The sequence below is a fragment of the Lepidochelys olivacea genome (genome assembly GCF_965140295.1).
Source record: "Lepidochelys olivacea isolate rLepOli2 genome assembly, chromosome: 3".
In the NCBI taxonomy this organism is placed as follows: Eukaryota; Metazoa; Chordata; order Testudines; family Cheloniidae; genus Lepidochelys; species Lepidochelys olivacea.
Genome location: NC_140413.1, coordinates 142,094,223 through 142,111,331, shown reverse-complemented (window position 1 = coordinate 142,111,331; position 17,109 = coordinate 142,094,223). Strand labels below are relative to the sequence as shown.

At 41.7% G+C, this 17,109-nt stretch overlaps 1 protein-coding gene across 4 annotated transcripts in view; it reads right to left on the bottom strand.

The window, feature by feature from the left end:
• Positions 1-17,109, bottom strand: part of KIF26B (kinesin family member 26B) — a 420,596-nt gene that overhangs the window by 235,484 nt on the left and 168,003 nt on the right. For all 4 annotated transcript variants that reach the window (XM_084625201.1, XM_084625202.1, XM_084625204.1 and 1 more), the window contains one exon: positions 11,443-11,609. In XM_084625201.1, coding sequence (XP_084481327.1) covers positions 11,443-11,609 — 167 coding nt within the window. The remainder of the gene's footprint in view (positions 1-11,442; positions 11,610-17,109) is intronic.

Here is a 17,109-nt window from a genome sequence, read left to right as displayed (position 1 = left end):
TGCCCAGCAAGGGGACTGGTGGTGGGGGGGGTGTCTGTTAGAGACCACAGAGTCCAACCAGATCTGTATTGTGTGCAAAAGAAAAATTTTGTTATGTGGACTTAGTTTGGGAGATATATCCAGGAGAACTCATGCAACCAGTAGTAAAACGTCATTAGATAATTTTCTAACACAAAAGGGAGTGCACCCAACAATGAGGTTACTCTATTTTGGACCTCATTATGATGAATAAAGATGGATTCATCACTGGACTACTAGTTGGCAGTTGCCTCCAGACCAGTGTTTATGACCCGATTACATGCAATATGGGCAAGCACAGGATAGGCCCAACCAGTAATACATATACTTAGTGCTTTAAAAAGGCTAGTTTCTCAAAGCTGAGGAAAATTATGAGTGAAGTTGATTGGGAGGAAAAAAATTAGACAGAAAAATGTGAATGAAAAGTGGGAGTTCTTTAAGAAGAGTCTATTAGATGCCAAAAAGCCATAATTCCACAATTAAGAAAGAGGAAAACTTTGGCTAAAAGCCCGTCTTCATTCACTGGCAGAGTGAAGGCAGCCATTAGAAATAAAAAGGCAATATATAACAAATGGCAAAGGGTGGGGAGAGAAGAGATAGCAATTGATATACACGAGAGGTTAGGAAGTGCAGAAAATTGGTAAGGAGAGTTAAAGACAACAGGGGAAATTCCATGGTTGGCAGGGCTAAGGACAACAACAAGGAGGGGGAGGAGGATTTGTTTGGTTTTTTAAAGTATATTAAAAACAACAGAAATCTTATCAATGATAGAGACACATTACTGGATGGAGATGGTAAAATTATTTATAATGATGCAGAAAAGGAAGAAATATTCAATAAATATTTCTGTTCTGTATTTGGAAAGCAGGATGATTTATTCATAGTATATTAGGATGATGAAATATGTTTCAGTCCATTAGTAGCTGAGGAGGAGGTTATATCACATCTACTAGGGGTAAATATTTTAAATGGACATGCCTGGATAACTTGCACTCAAGAGTCCTAAAGGAGTTGGCTTAGGAAATCTCCAGCCTACTAATGTTAATTTTTAATAAACCTTGGAATACCAGGAAAATTCCACAAGACTGCTAATATTGTGCCAATATTCAAAAAAGGTAAGCCGGATGACCTGGGAACTTTAGGCGGGTTTTGCCCTGCCTAGCAAATGTCAAATAATATAATAATGGAAAAGCCGATATTGGATTCAGCAGATAAAGAATAGGAATATAATTAATATCAGTCAACATGGTTTATAACCATGTCTTGTCAAACAAACCTGATTTTATTCTTTAATTAGATTACAAGTTTGGTTGATAAAGGTAACTGTAGGTCATACATACATAGACTTTTTGCATGGTGTTTGACTTAGTACACATAACGTTCTGATTAAAAAATTATCACTATAAAATATCAATAGAGCAAATATTAAATGGATTAAGAACTGGTTAACTGACAGGCCTCAAAAAAGTAGTTGTCAACTGGGATTCGTCAGTAAAGGGGAGTGTTACAAGTGGGGTTCCACAAGGATTGGTACGAGGCCTGATTATTCAACGTTCTCTTCAATGATATGGAAGTAAATATAAAATTACTGTTGATTAAATTTGTGGATGCCACTTTGATGGAGTGGTAAATAATGAGGACAACAGGGCAGTCAGACAGAGCAATCTGGATCACTTGGTGAGCTGGGCCCATTCAAACCAAAATGTGCATTTGCCTCTATTAAAACAAAGTGCTACATCTAGGAACAAGGAACGGAGGCCATGGAGGAGCACCTCAGCATAAGCTCCCAATGCATTGCTGTGGCGAAATGGGCTTATGCAATCCTCAGATCTATAAACAGGGGAGTAATGAGTAAGAGGAGCAGGTGATTTTATCTGTGTATATGGCATTAGTTAAAATCTATATAGGAATATTGCATGTAGTTCTGGTGTCCACTATTTAAAATGGACACTGAAAAACTGGAAAGGGTGTAGAGATGAGCCACAAAAATTATTTGAGGGCTGGAGATAATGCCTCAGAAAGAGAGAGAGACTTAGGAGGTGTGTATCCTAGGAGCAGGGGTGAAAGTAACTCCAGACACTTACCGGTACCGTATAAATACCTTCACAGAGAGGAAATACTGGGTACAAAAGGGCTCTCTAATCTAACAGAGAAAGGCATACCAAGAACCAATGGCTAGAAGCTAAAGCCAGACAAATTCAAATTGGCAATTAAGCACAAATGATTAACAGGGAGGGTGATCAACCACCGGAACAAACTACCAAGGGAAGTGGTGGATTCTCCATCTCTTCATTGTTTCAAACCAAGACTAGATGCCTTTCTGGAGGATGTGCTTTAGCCAAACAAGTTATTGGGCTCAATACAGGGTAACAGCATGAAATATAATGACCTGTGTGATACAGGAGGTCAGACGAGAAGATTTAATGGCCCCTTCTGGCTTTAAACTCTATGAAACTATGAAGCCCAGGGAGTGGAGCATCCCAGAGTGCCTGGGAAGCCAGGTATCTTGGGGGCCAGTCAGCCCAGCATCCCACCAGAAGAGCACCTGGGCAGATCAGGGGGCTTCTGAGCCAGGCAGCTGGTAGCTCACAACATAGCCTAGGGATCCCCGGGCACTAGGTAAATTGGCAGGAAACCAAACAGGCAGTTTTGCTGGAATTATGATGTTCTCATGTAACGTTTTGATCCTGTCAAATGGGAATTTCTTGGTTACGTTTTTGTCTCCTATACTTCAATGCAAAGCATTTCAATCACTCAAGGGTTCACAAAATGTTGGCAGCCTGCAATCCCACACAATAAAATGGTGGGAAATGTGTGAATTTTCATTTATTTTCTCCCCAGCTTCACACAGCTCTGCTTACCAGTCCTTCTGATGAGAAGATATTTCGTTTTCATAGAATAATCCTACCATCCCAAAGACACCATCATTCACATTTTTCAGGAAGTTCCTCTGTCATTTCAGCTCTCCTTTTCAAATTACTGTGCACAGGGGCAGGAATCTAGCCTTGAGAATTCTCCCGGAGGAGAGGCTACAATGGCATACAGCCAGTGGAACTAGGTTCTGCACCAGTCACCAGCCACTCCAGAATACAGGGCATACAGAAAGAAGCTCAGTGCATAATGGGAAAGGAGGTGGGTGGTGGGAGGAGTACAACTCCAGTAGACCAGAGTACAGCTGGTGTATGGTCACCTAAGGTACATTGCCACCTTTCTGCAATTACAGCAGCCTCTAGGCTGCTTAAATTCATGTCAGAGCCAGGGTAGCAAGAATCAAGAAACTGTGACTGGCTCTCTGATGGCCACAGATGCCCCATTCCTGCTGCGTCAAGTGGGTCTCAGCACAGGAGACAGCCTCGCTCATAAGCACTTATTTTCAAAATTGGCCTCTAATGCTCCATGCCCACGGCCTGAGATTGAGATGCAGAGAACACACAACTCCCTGTTAAGTCAAAGGGTACTACAGGTGCTCATCACCTCTGAAAAATCAGCCCCTAAATCCAAAACCCAAGGCACCCAAAATTAGAGGCCACTTTTAAAAATGTAACCCATAACTTTTCAGGCTGACTGAGATCATTGTGATTGCAGCTCTCCCTGCTCAAGCTTTAAAGTAGAAATATCTGTGGAAATGATTTACAGAAGTTTTTAACTTGCTGCCAACACTCCCACTGACAGACTGTTTATGGGTTTTTAATCCTAGTAGTCCCCATTTTTCACAGTGTGCGCGCGATGTGTTAAGGAGAGGAGAGTGCAAACACTGGCCGCATTTGTTAACACTTATTTCTTCAGATGCCCAAAATACAACCCACAATGTAACCGTTAGATATAGCTTGGTCAATGAATGAAAGAGAATTCTGTTAGGAACTGCATAGTTTGGACAGCAAGAAACCAAAACATGTATTCATCTAAGCCTCAAAAAATAATTCCCCTCAAAGTTGTTGAGGTTGGCACTTTCTTTTGGCATTTGATACTTTTAAAGCCTTGTGTCCACCAGGAAACTGAAACATTGCTTGAAATAGCTGTCAGCAAAGGGTGCATCTAAACCAAGCCTCAAAACAGTTTAAAGAGGTACTGTCAACCTGAACGATCTGCAATTAGCCAATTTCAAAAAATGCGAGTCTCTAACAGCATATACAGAATTGGATAAGGAGTTTCTGCTGACCTTATACTCAGTCTTTTCCTAACAATGGAGAGTGTGCTGCTGACCCAAAAGTAACATGAACAAACATACTCTGGCCCATTCTTTCTCCCCTTCCTTTTCACTCATGCAGATGCTTACTGCCAAGGCAACTCTCTCTTCAAAAACAGACTCCGACTAGAGACTGCTAAATTGGAATTAATTTGCAAACTGGACACTATTAAATTAGGCTTGAATAAAGACTGGGAGTGGATGTGTCATTTCACAAAGAAAAACTATTTCCCCATGTTTATTTTTCCCCCTACTGTTCCTCACACGTTCTTGTCAACTGCTGGAAATGGCCCACCTTGATTATCACTACAAAAGGGTTTTTTTTTTTTTCTCTCCTGCTGGTAATAGCTCACCTTAGCTGATCACGCTCATTACAGTGTGCATGCTAACACCCGTTATTTCATGTTTTCTGTGTATATAAAATCCTCCTACTGTATTTTCCACTGCATGCATCCGATGAAGTGAGCTGTAGCTCACGAAAGCTTATGCTCCAATAAATTTGTTAGTCTCTAAGGTGCCACAAGTACTCCTTTTCTTCTGTTTCAGTTTCACATTTGCTAGTGGCAAACACCCTCTTGCAGCATATGGGGAAGAGTACGCATGTGAGTTCCACAGACCACAGTATTACCGAACACAGACATTCAAAATCCTGAGTCAGGACCCCCAAAATCATGGTGGTTGTCTTACAAATCACAACATTTTAAAATTAATGAACACTGGGTTCTTTTTATTTGCCTTCTGGTTTTTGAGGCTTTAGGGTTCATATTTTCAGGCTTTTCTCCACAAGCAGGAAGGCAAGAAACATAATTTCCCCCGCCCCTGTTAGGATATAGATATTCAGGCCTGTCTGTAAAGGCCCATACTCTAAGAATTTAGGTGTATTCTTATCACTTGGTTAGTTATAGAGGTATAAAAGAAAGAATCAAAATCACTGTCTGCTGGTGTAAGGTCCTTCTCCTACTGTGACAGTCTGAGGCCCTGTTCTTAGGCTAAGGCCTTTGGCTAAGCAACAGAGGCAGCCATAAGCTGGGAAGCGACTGGTCACATCCTCACATTCCAACCTAGTCACATTGAAGTAAGGTGCTATTGGGCTGTTAGGAATACAATCCTGTCCTGATAATGCCTATCACCTCCAGAGAAAAGGAAGTGCCTAGAAAATGTAAAAGAAAACTTAGTTTGATAGCATTCTGTCTGGCAAGAACTCACTTATCAATAGCTGGGATGTGAAATCCTCACTTCTGTATTGTTTTGTCATTATAGTTCCCACTTTGCTATTGTTTGTCTGTATAATCTCTGTCTGGTTCTGTGATTGTTCCTGTCTGCTGTATAATTAATTTTGCTGGGTGTAAACTAATTAAGGTGGTGGGATAGAATTGGTTATATAATCATGTTACAACATGTTAGGATTGGTTAGTTACATTTCAGGAAAATGATTAGTTAAGGTATAGCAAAGCAGAACTCAAGTTTTACTATATAGTCTGCAGTCAATCAGGAAGTGAGGGGGGAGAATGGGAACAGGGAATGGGGGTGGGGAAATTGGAATCTTGTTTGGCTAAGGGCAGGAATGGGAACCAGGGCACAGGTGTCAGAGCTGGGAAGGGGGAACTAAGGAAGGAAACTGAAATCATGCTTGCTGGAAGTTCACCCCAATAAACATTGAATTGTTTGCACCTTTGGACTTCGGGTATTGTTGCTCTCTGTTCATGCGAGAAGGACCAGGGAAGTAAGTGGGTGAAGGAATAAGCCTCCTAACAGCCCCCTTCAGTGAAAGCTGCAATTATCACATAATCACATCGCAGCGTTAAGAAAAACCACCACATATCATGAAACTTGTCATAAAATCACCAAGAGTTGACAATGCTAAAAGCAGAGCATGAGTATCATCATCATTTGTGTGTCTAACAAATACCCTCAGTACTAGTGCTCAGAATGAAGATGACCTTCTGAGCTGTACCTAGTGCTTTTTGAATAACAGCTCAATGGATATTTTAAGAGGGGGATCTGTCCAATACTTCCTCCCTTAAGCTCCACATACCTGATGTAAAGTGTAGCCGTATAGAATGGGAATGGATTTCAATAGCAGAAGGGAAATTGTTCCAACTTCCCCTTCGATGTGGTGGCAGAAGTTTAAGGCGGCATTCCCCAGTAGCCCCTTTCAACACACCACTGCATCAGTTCCTCCCCAACCTGTCAAACCAGAGAGCCATGCAGAGTGCATGTGAGAGAAAGGGTTACGAGCAGTTTTTCCAAGAGAGGAGGCAGTTGTAACTGGAGCACGTCCCATGCTGAGTAGCTGCACGTCTGTTACGTGTGAAGCTAGGGTTTTTATTATCGTTTCCTCCCAAAATAATAAATATTTCAAAAATTTGGACATCTCTGTATTTTAACTGAAAAACATTTCCTGACGCATCTGTGAGTGCAGTGGTGTGTAGCCTCTGGCTGTTCCTCAAACCTTGGAAAGGCATAGAAAATGAACCCCAAGACACATTTTCAGGCCACTTTCAAGAGTCCCTGCTCTCCGGTCAGACTCAAATAATCCGAATACAGTGATATCAGGTTTCAGAATGAGCTTGCTATTGCTCAAGACACTATTATATTTCCTGGCTAGTGACAGAAAACAACCTTTACAACCACAAAAACAGCTAAACTGTTACAGTTTTTCACATCTCAAGAGAAACTGGCATTCATGCTTTTACTCTCCTCCTGAAAAACCAGGAGGGTCGGTCCCTCACACAGGAGCAACCCACCCAGTGCAAATATGGCAAATGAGGAGCTGGATTGGGATACTGGTGACAGACTAATGCTGGGAGGACCACCGGAAGATTCTGGTACCATGCCTCACTGGTACCATCCTTGCTGTTCCCTTAACATTTTGAATGACTAGCAAGGTTGCCTACAGCTCTACATGTAAAGCTTGGATATATAACGCAGAGCAGGGAAGGCCAGATGAGCATATAAAGCCTTCTGTCTGAAAGAGAACAAAGATTAATCTCAGAAGTTTCCCTCCTGCCCTAATCATAGGCCCAGCTCAATTCCCACAGAAGTCAATGGGCGACAGAAGGGCTAGGGAGGCTGGTCCTAACAGATTGGTCTTGCTTGGTACTTATTGATGCTTAGCACAGTCATGCTCCTTTGGCCTGCTGGAAACTCCATGAAGAGACCAGAGAGGCCAACACTAGGAGGTGGTTTTCCTCCTGCTTGTTTTTGAGGAGGCAGCACTGGCATGTTCCGCTGCCCCAGTTGGTGCTGACATTGTCCTGCATCCAGGGCCCAGTAGGAGGTTGATGCTAACCCCATCTTTCAACCCACCATGCATGGCCCACATGTGAGATGCAGCATGTGACAAAGACCCGAAATGAGTGACCAAAAAAAAAAAAAATTATTCATGCAGGAAATCTAAAATGCTGTGGGATTGATTCTTTTAGTATAAACAACTCTTCTTAGAACCTCAGTTTCATTAAAAGTTATTTACATCACAAGGGAAGTAACAGTAAGTCGTGAAGAGACACCTAATTTGCATGGAACACAGGTAACTGAGATTAAAATTAGTGATCTCCCTTAAAATGAAGGATATTTGGTCGGTTTGGTGCTAGCATCCAAATAGTACCTCTGACTAAATTCAGCTCCTCAACCAAGACCATTGTTTGGTGTTTGGAATGTGTTATTTATATCTGCATTATCTGGTATTTCCTAAGTTTGCCAGCACAGTCCTTTTGGCAATTTTCATTTTTCGTTACTATAGAATATTCACAAACTCGCCCATGGCAATTTTGGATCTAACATGAGCACTGGGATGGCTCATGTTCGATGACTGACAGCTCTCCAGGCTTGTCAGAAGTCCAAGAGTCATTGCAGTCTTCAGAGGAGTCCCCAAGGCTAGCAGTTGGCCCTAGGCTAAAGTTAGTGAATATCACTGTCATAATAAGTGCTGCTTAAGAAGATCAGAAAAAATAAGAGCTCAGCTGTTCTCAGCCTGCTCCAACACTGCTACACTTTGTTTCTACCTGAATTTCAAGAAACTTCACAGTCAAAAGTTCTTAACCTGGTGTGTGCTTCATCCTAAAGCATTTCAGTCATTTGTTTCACCTCCAAGGGATGAGTCTTTACATCCAAGTATCCCTTGAGATGTTGTCACATTCCAGTATGCAATCCAGACTAGTGAGCGGTTGTGTCACCACGTGACCTGTAACCTTGGGTGCCTCACAATGCTTTGCTGCTTTAACTCCAACCGGGGCTGCTCACAAACAGCTTGTAGATCACACCCTGAGCATCTGTGTATAGCTGCAGTGCTGGTCTAGAAACAATGACCCCAGCAGCCTGTCAGCAACACCAGCCACACTCTGGCTTCCACCAGCCTTGGTTACTACTTGCAGGGTGACCCAACACACAGCCAGTCCCAAATTTTCTCCCAAACATGTGGTCTGCACTGTCCAGCCCTCTTCTGCACAATTCAGATAGTATAGGTCTGTTACCTTGAAAGGGATCAATATTCAACAGCCTGCTACTTTAGCTGGAGTTACCAAACAGGTCAGTTTAATCAGAACTGATCCAGTGTTGTGCTTAAAGAATAAAACAAGTTTATTTAACTACAAAGAAATAGATTTTAAGTGAGTACAACTACAAGGTATTAAAGTCAGAAATGGTTACAGGAGAAATAAAGATAAAACACCTTCTAGTAGCTAAAACTTAAACTAGACTCGGTTCAAGGGAAAATCTTCACCACATGTTCCTGGAAACAGGGCTGACCAAATTCTCCAGCCAGGATTCTTTCCCTCCTTCCCCACAATCCAAAAATCAAAGGGCTGGTTCCTTTGTCATCTTAGGCGAAAGAGAGATGGGGGAGAGAAAAAGACTCTCTGAGGTGTTTTTGGCCCTCTCTTTTGTAGTCCAGTCACCCTTTGAAATGCACTTTCCTGAGAGTTACCCCGAGATAAAGTTCCTTCCCACTATGAGGAGAGAGACATGGAGTCTCATGGTGAGAGAGGTTCCATGTTGTTGTTTGCTAGGTTTACCTCCTCCCCTGACTTGTCTGGTAAACACATTTCAGTCATGATTTCAGTTACATTCATAACTTTACATATAAATATTGCTATGTACATTTCACCAGGATATTATTGATCAGTGAGCTATTCCTTTTCAAATTATACCTGACAAGGCACATGCTGTACAAAGATTAATACAATATTACAATAGTGAGGTGTGAATACAGGGGTGTATTCAGTCAGAGATGTGTTTTATCTATTTGGGGTAAATACTATAGGTCTTTACTTAGATTATAAAAAAAGCAGCTTCTACAGAGCTCCTTTACTCTCCAGACTCAAATTAGGAAATTGCCCAGGCAGTTCTTGAATTTACTGTTGTCTGTACAGTAAAATATGTCAAATAAACTGACCACAGTGGATAATTACTGCTCTGTCCAGGCTCCACCTTTAAACAGGAAACAGAAGGCTTGGCATTCTGGCTACTTCATCTCATCATGCTGCAGCACACCAGTGGGTCTGATTTTTCACTGCCTTGCCCCTTATAATCATTTACACCTGTGCAAAGTGCAGGGAAGAGGTAAAATGCTATCATTCTAATGGCAGCTTCTTAGACCCATTTTATCCAGGTGTAAATGACCACACCATGTGCAAGGCAGGGGAGAATCAGTCCCCTACACTCTGAAAACATGAGCAGTGGATTCCCCTTATTATAAGTAAAGCAAAGTGTGCTTGGTTTAGGTTGATGTCTTAGCCATCATTCCATATGATACAACCGGAAGCCCAGAACAGGACTGCTTTATGGTGTGAAGATATTATGTCTTTATATAGTATTCAAATATGGGTCCACTTTTGTCATGCAACGTGCGCTTTTTTTTAAAAACAAGAGACAACAAAAAGATGTGGGATCTCTGTGATTTCTGGCTTACAAGCAGATCCTATCCAAAAGTTCACATCATAACTGGAGACTAGCAAGAACTTTCCACTGGCTCCACTTTAAATGCTATGATTTGCACTATGGGTTTTGAATGGGTTTCATTAATTTCCTGCATTTCACTGAAATTTACTTGGAGAAAATAAATCCTCTCTACTTGAACAGTCAGTGAACACTTAGCAAATGGGGCAAATCATCTTCATAAATCTACTTAAGTCAGTCCTACTAAAATAATTGCTGATCCAAATCTGCACTCCAGTTGGATATTACCATGCAAGAAGGCTCGGCAAATCTCGCTGAAATTGCCTGTGATTAAGTAGAAAATGACAGCAAAGCAGGACCACTGTCATCCTGCCATGCTCAGCTTTGCAGCACCACATTTATAATGGGAAAGTGGAAGAGCTTTCCCAGTTCTGAGGTAAATGGAGTCGGCAATGGTTCCTATTAAATGCTGTTTTTAATCCAACTTTTGTCATAAATGAAATGTATTGAGTGAGATTGGCTCAATATGTACAGCCCTCATCATGGGAAGGAACAAATCAAGTAAAGGGAATTTCTTCTTTTTCCACCTCTAGTGTTTTCAAAGTTCAGAAATCTGAAATATTTTTCCCCTTAAAAAGAAAGAGAATCATATGGCATTAATAACAGCTGGACCTCCAGGGATTCAAGAAGTGTGTCTCTGTTGAAAAGAGGTGGATGCTTAGAGTTGGCAACACAAATTTCAGCTGTGGCTAACTACATATATGTTTAAAATTTATCTGTGTTTGACTTTTGTAAGACATTTAATAAATGGAGGACCAGATCCTCTCTAAGGGTAAGTCAATAGAGTCAATGGAGCTATGCTGATTTACACCATCTTAGGATCTGGCCCTAAATGTTTTTTAAATGTTTAATCCAGCATCCATTTCCTTTGGCGAAATGTGGAAATAAATATATATATAGATCACATTGGCAACATACATCAATATTTGCTATTCCCAAGAATCCTATGGTATGCTGCTGAGATCTTCTATTCCATCATGCCACCCACATTCACACAGGCCATTTTGGTCACTCAGATTCTATGGTCCAATACAAACAGGGAGGAATATATTAATCCCATTTCATCTTTTAACAAATAAGTGTTCATACAGCAACAGTACATGGGGCATATACAAAAACCTACTGTACAGCCTGAATCCCAATTATTCAGCTCAGAACTCCAGTGCAGAAGGGTACTCAAACCATCCCTTTTCTGTTGCACTGACACCAGCCCTTTCAACACACCTAAGCTGGATCCAGGCATTCCGAATTGCTGTGGAGAACAGGTGAAAAGTCTCTCTTACCTGGCAAAAAAGGAGGCCGCCACTGAGGTGCCGGTTGAAGTTTCACTGGAGACATAGGTGCTCTGGGAACCAGGGAAGCTGTACAAGGAGGGTTTATCTGCATTGTAGCGGTTCAGCACTGCTTCAGTCAGTCCCTCTCGACCAGTCTCTGTCATCAGCTGGGAGATCTGAGGACAGAAAGAAGGAGAAGGCTCGTTAGATGTAGCCTGCTGTCTCACTCCTCTGCAACGTGATCTAACTTTTGGGGGTAGGAGGGATGGAAGAGGAGTGGTACATGTGCCACACTTTTGCGGCTCAGTGAATGAGCTTATTGCTTCCATGGTGCTGTTTTGCAGCATTCTGTATCGGTCCTCACCTCATTTTCATTAAAAGTAATGCGCTAAATGATTACCCCCTGACATCGTACGTTTCAATTATGTCTGTGGTCTTCCTTCCATTTGGAGGGGAAAGTGTAAACCATTATCCTTGCTCAGTTTCAGCACAGCAGGGCACAAGACATTAGCCAATGCTTATTTATTAGAGAAAACAACCACAAAGATCAGCAAGTACTGTACTGGTACTGAGAACCTACATTTTATTCAGGGCAAATGTGAATTGGATGATGGGCTCAAATTAGAAATGTAACAAGATATTTATTATTAAAGAAAAATATACATCTGCATTTGTTAAAGAAAGCAGCACTAGAGTATCAAGCATTTCTGGTGACACTTCTTTTTATAACAACCCAAACAATCTGAGAAGTGAAGGAAAGTGTCATTCGGGGTCCAAGTGAACTATTTATTAGTTCTCTTGGAAACCAATGTTATAGTCACGCAGTCTAATTCTCACTGATTTTCCTAGAGGGTTTTCAATACCATTGGATTTCTCCCTCCTGATGTCCCACTATAGCAATCGTTTTCTCCTGTTGGCATTATGTCCTGTACCACGTAAATGGAAAGTCTATCAAGGCAAATGAGGAACTGCTGTCCAGTAAAATCTCAGTCCCATTCAAACCTCTCTGGGTTGAGTGTTGATGCCTGTAACCGTGCAGAGGACAAAAAGCATTTTTTTTCTAAGTGCCATGAAGAACAGATGCTGTTTGTCTAGGACCTGATCCACTAAAATCAATTGAAAGACTCCCTTGGACTTCAGTGGAAGCTGAGTCAGGCCCTGACAGAGCAGCCCAGCACAAGTGTGACTATTTTTCATTTTAAGATTCTAGCCTGAAATTCTGCTTTTGCTTGGACCTATGTCAGTACTTCATTATCCTCTATTGTACCTCATACACTCCCAGTCCTTAACAAATTCCCTTCTCTTCTTTCCTTGTGGCACACACAATCATGTTTTTGCATACCTATCTGAGTGCACCTCTGCACTGCTAGACCCCTCCCAAATCATAGTTTAAATAGTTCCCCCCAAACTATTGCTAGCAACTGGTTTCCTTTATGGTAGAGCTTCTTCCTTCCACAAAAGGTTTTCTAGTGTCCAATGTCCATCTATTCTATTCTACTCTGGTTCTTATGCCACCCTCATCCCATAGTATGCTTAATGCACTTCTAGAAGTACATTAAACAATGTGACTAGAAACTATACAGTGCAGTCTTATCTTTCTCCCTGGGTGGAGAAGGGGGGGGGGAAGGAATTAAGTGAGGGATTTTTTAATATGTATTTTGTGTTTGTGGTGCTATATATTTTAATTACTGAAGGTGAGGCTGACATGTGCCTTGCACTTGGAAAGGAAAATCTGAGGTCTGTGGAAGATCTTAGATCCTGCAGAAGCTCATTCCACAGTCTTGGATTGACCCATTACAAAACAAGATTTATCCTTAGGATGGATGATTCCATTATGCCCGACTTTAGGCCTCAACTTTAGGCCTTCTTTTTAGACATTCTTGGCCCAGCCAATTGTATGTCTTGAAGATAAGGATCTTGAGTTTGACTTTATATTCCAAGGGGAGCCAGTGTAGACAGCAGAGGTTGCGCTGCACAATCTTCTCATCCACTTATTGCTCCCCCCAACCCTGTCTTGCTGATCTAGTGCATGGAAGGAGTAGCACTCTCAGTAGCACTATTACCAATAGTTTTAATTTGGCTTCCAGGATGTCTCATGCATTTCTACCATGCACTACAACCAAACATTACTCTCCAGCGCTCTACGAAGAGATAAAGTGTCTGCCTTCCTTGTGACATCTAAAACTGTTCCACACAATAGTCAGTCAGCCCATGCTTCTCCCAACCCTCACAAACCCAGCTAGGCAATGAGTGAGTTCCTCACAACTGTGCCCTGTCTCACCCAATTACTCAACAGAACTAGACTGTCATCTGCTGGAGTGGTCATCAGCTGAGGATGGCAGCACGCATCTAAGCCTAACCTTCTCTTGGATCCTCCACCCCACATACCTAAACTCAGGGAGACTGCCATTAATCAACAGTCAAGGCCAACAAGAGATATGGAGCTGGTATATCCTCCCATAGGAGCTATGGAGTTGATGAAAGATAAGAAGTGGACGAGTTGAGTTATCTCAGTTGCAATTTGAAATTGTAGTTTCTCCACATACTTCCATGAACCAGATAAGGATTTTCACAGCCTGTGCAACATATTTGTTTTAGCCACAACAGACCTCCAAAAGAGCAGGAAGGCGTGGCTGACAACATGCACTCGTAGCCAACTGTGCCACAAATATTGATTCTACTGTCTCAAAAATTGCGACAGCCAGAAAATATCCTTCACCTCATCTGTAGATAAACTGCAGCTAAACAGTCTCCACACTTGTGGAGACACAGAGTAGGAAGGTCATGGATGTATATGAATGCAGAGCTGTCAGCATGAATAGAACAATGAAAATGTTAGAAATAAAGACGATCAAACCTATTCTGGATGCTTTCTGGAGGGTATGACCTCATGCCTCTTCAAAATTTGATTGGGCATTTTGTATACTGGCTTTTGTGTACTCCATTTTTAAAAACAGTGAAGTGTGCCCATGTTCCAAAGACCAGGACTAAAAAATGCTCAAATACTTACTGGATAGACATGGGGTGACTTTGAAAAGACATAAAAAGAGAATGTCCCCCCACCTACACACACACACAGAAACTGAATCAGCAAGTAGCATGTTTGTGCCTTTTAATACATAAAAGCAAAGGTCTTAAACAGCCACTACTTATCAAGTCACTTTTTCTTACACTAAAATATTAATCAAAGGGATTCAACAAGAAGCTGGAAATAACAGAAATATATTAAATCCTGAGTTTCTATGATATCTTAGTATGTAGGGGATGGGATAGAGGAGACAAATACAGTTGAGTTGAGGAGATGAATATCCTTTTGTGAAGTACAGAGGAATTTTGTTTATGCAAGTGTACACTAATCCCATTTTTCAGGATTTTCAGTAAAGCTTTTTGTAACACTGTACCAATATACTGCTACTACCACCCAGCTCTTACGTAGCATTTTTCATCAATAGATCTCAAAGGACTACACAAAGGAGTATCATTATACCGAGTTTACAGATGGGGGAAACAGGTACAGGAAGGGAACTGATTTGCCCAAGTTCACCCAGGTGGCCATTTGCAGAGGCAGGAACAAAACACGTCTCCTGAGTCCCAGTCCAGGGCTCTATCCATGCTAAAAGGTTGGTACTGCTGTTCAAATTTGCATATGTGAAACATCTGTGTAATGATTATCACCATAGTCTGCAGGACAGACTGTGGTTAACAGTTCTCCTTCCTTTATCCGCACACACCCCTCTCATCAGTTGTTGCACAAAGCAGTAAACGGCTGGTGATATTTACACATCTGTCAAGAGCAGGCATTCTATTTCTAGTGTAGAAGTTTGCTAATCCCAGCTCCACCCACCTACCCGCCAGAAACTGGAGAGAAAACTCTAGAACACCAGGCCAGATTCTGAGTTGTGCCTCTCAGAATATACACCACAAGGTGGTGAAGGGCCAAGGCAGCTTCATGCCACTTTTGAGCCCCCACAATTTTTGTATCTGGCTGGGGATGTAAATGGCCCCCCAGTGTAAATCCAAGCACTTCTTGAGGGGCTTGAATTTATGGTGCCATCCCACAGCTGTATATGGGCCATTCCATGGTGAGCGCACACACACCCCCAACACTCTGGAGTATGGCTGCCTATATGCCACCTACAGGATCACTTTGTACCCAGGAAGCTGCTAGCTGGGGGAATTGGGCTTCTTTCTGGCCCCTTTATACCACAGGAGCCATGAAAAGGGGCTCGAGTACAGTTGAGAATCTGGCCTGCTGTGTCTGGACTAGGAGACCAATCTTGAAAACTCTCACTCATTCCCACTGATGTCAAGGTGACTATTCATGAGAGTAAGGGCACGGGTAATTCAGATCTGGAAATCTATAAACAACTGATTTAAAGCTAACGTTATTGCATTTGACCTGGCTACAGTGGTAAGTAGGAGGAATCCCACGACTCTCGTCAAAATTATTGTATCAAACAGAGCGAGCTGCAGATTTCCTGCCCACTGGTGCACTTCATCCTCTTCTTAAGATGGTATTAATTTATCCCTGCCAAGTCTGACATTCATATATGGGACTTAAAAATATATATTTGAGAAGAAAATAATTTGCCTTTAGAACACATGAGGTGTCAGATATTTAAAAAACAAAAATTCACAGGGCAGACACCTGCAGTAACCCTTCCAGCATTTCCTTTCCTTCCCACCCCAAGTCAAATCCTGTGATCTAGCATCAAAACACAATCAGTCTATCAAAGTATGCCCAGCATATACATTAGGCTGTTCAGTGATGCTGCCGTCCGACTGCTATAGACTGGTTATGAGAGCGCATTCTGGATTAAAAGACCTTAATAGATTTTCCCATTCTCTCACCTCTCTCCTCTGTGAATACATGCATTCCTTGTACTTCATGGTTTAACACAAGTCAGTAGGACACATTTTGAGAAAGTCTTTTGTTAAAATATTGGCAGCACATCACTGCCTCGATCAGCAGCAAAAGACAAAGCATGGAACAATGCAGCCTTTCATGCTACAACAAAAGCTTCCGAGTGAACGTGGGACAAAACATATGTCGCTCCTCAGGCCCCATTTGTTGTCCTGTTATAAAAATCAGACACCTCCTCCACCTCCTCTTTTGCCACATCCTCAGAGTGAACAGCAATGGCTGGTGATAGATCATGATTTAAATTCTCTACTTTAGAAGAAAAAAAACATGGACTTGTAGTTTAACCACAGAACTTGATGTTAGAACCCTGGCTGGCTATCCCTACCCCTATTAACTAAACCTCAGGGCACCTAAGTTTCTCCATTTGTAGAATGGAGTTAATAGTATTTACATAGTAGGGTGCAATTCATTAATGTTTGTAAAGCATCTTCAACTGGAAGGTGCTATAAAAAAGCACATATTATTACTTATGTCATGGCTGAAGTTTGCCTTGCTTTGGAGGGAAGCAGAATATTTGGGGGTCACCATTAAATCTAGTTAAATTCAGCAACTACTTAACAAATTAGATGCACAGACTATCAGTGTCTGAGATACTGAATTTAAGCTAAAAACCTGTTACTGAAGGTTATTTGACACAATCTGCAGTATTCAGCAAGAGATCCTTCTAATCAGGGAAGAGATAAGATTGCTAGCCACAGGAAGGTGATAATAGAAATCTCTCTCTCAGACACACACACACACACACACACACA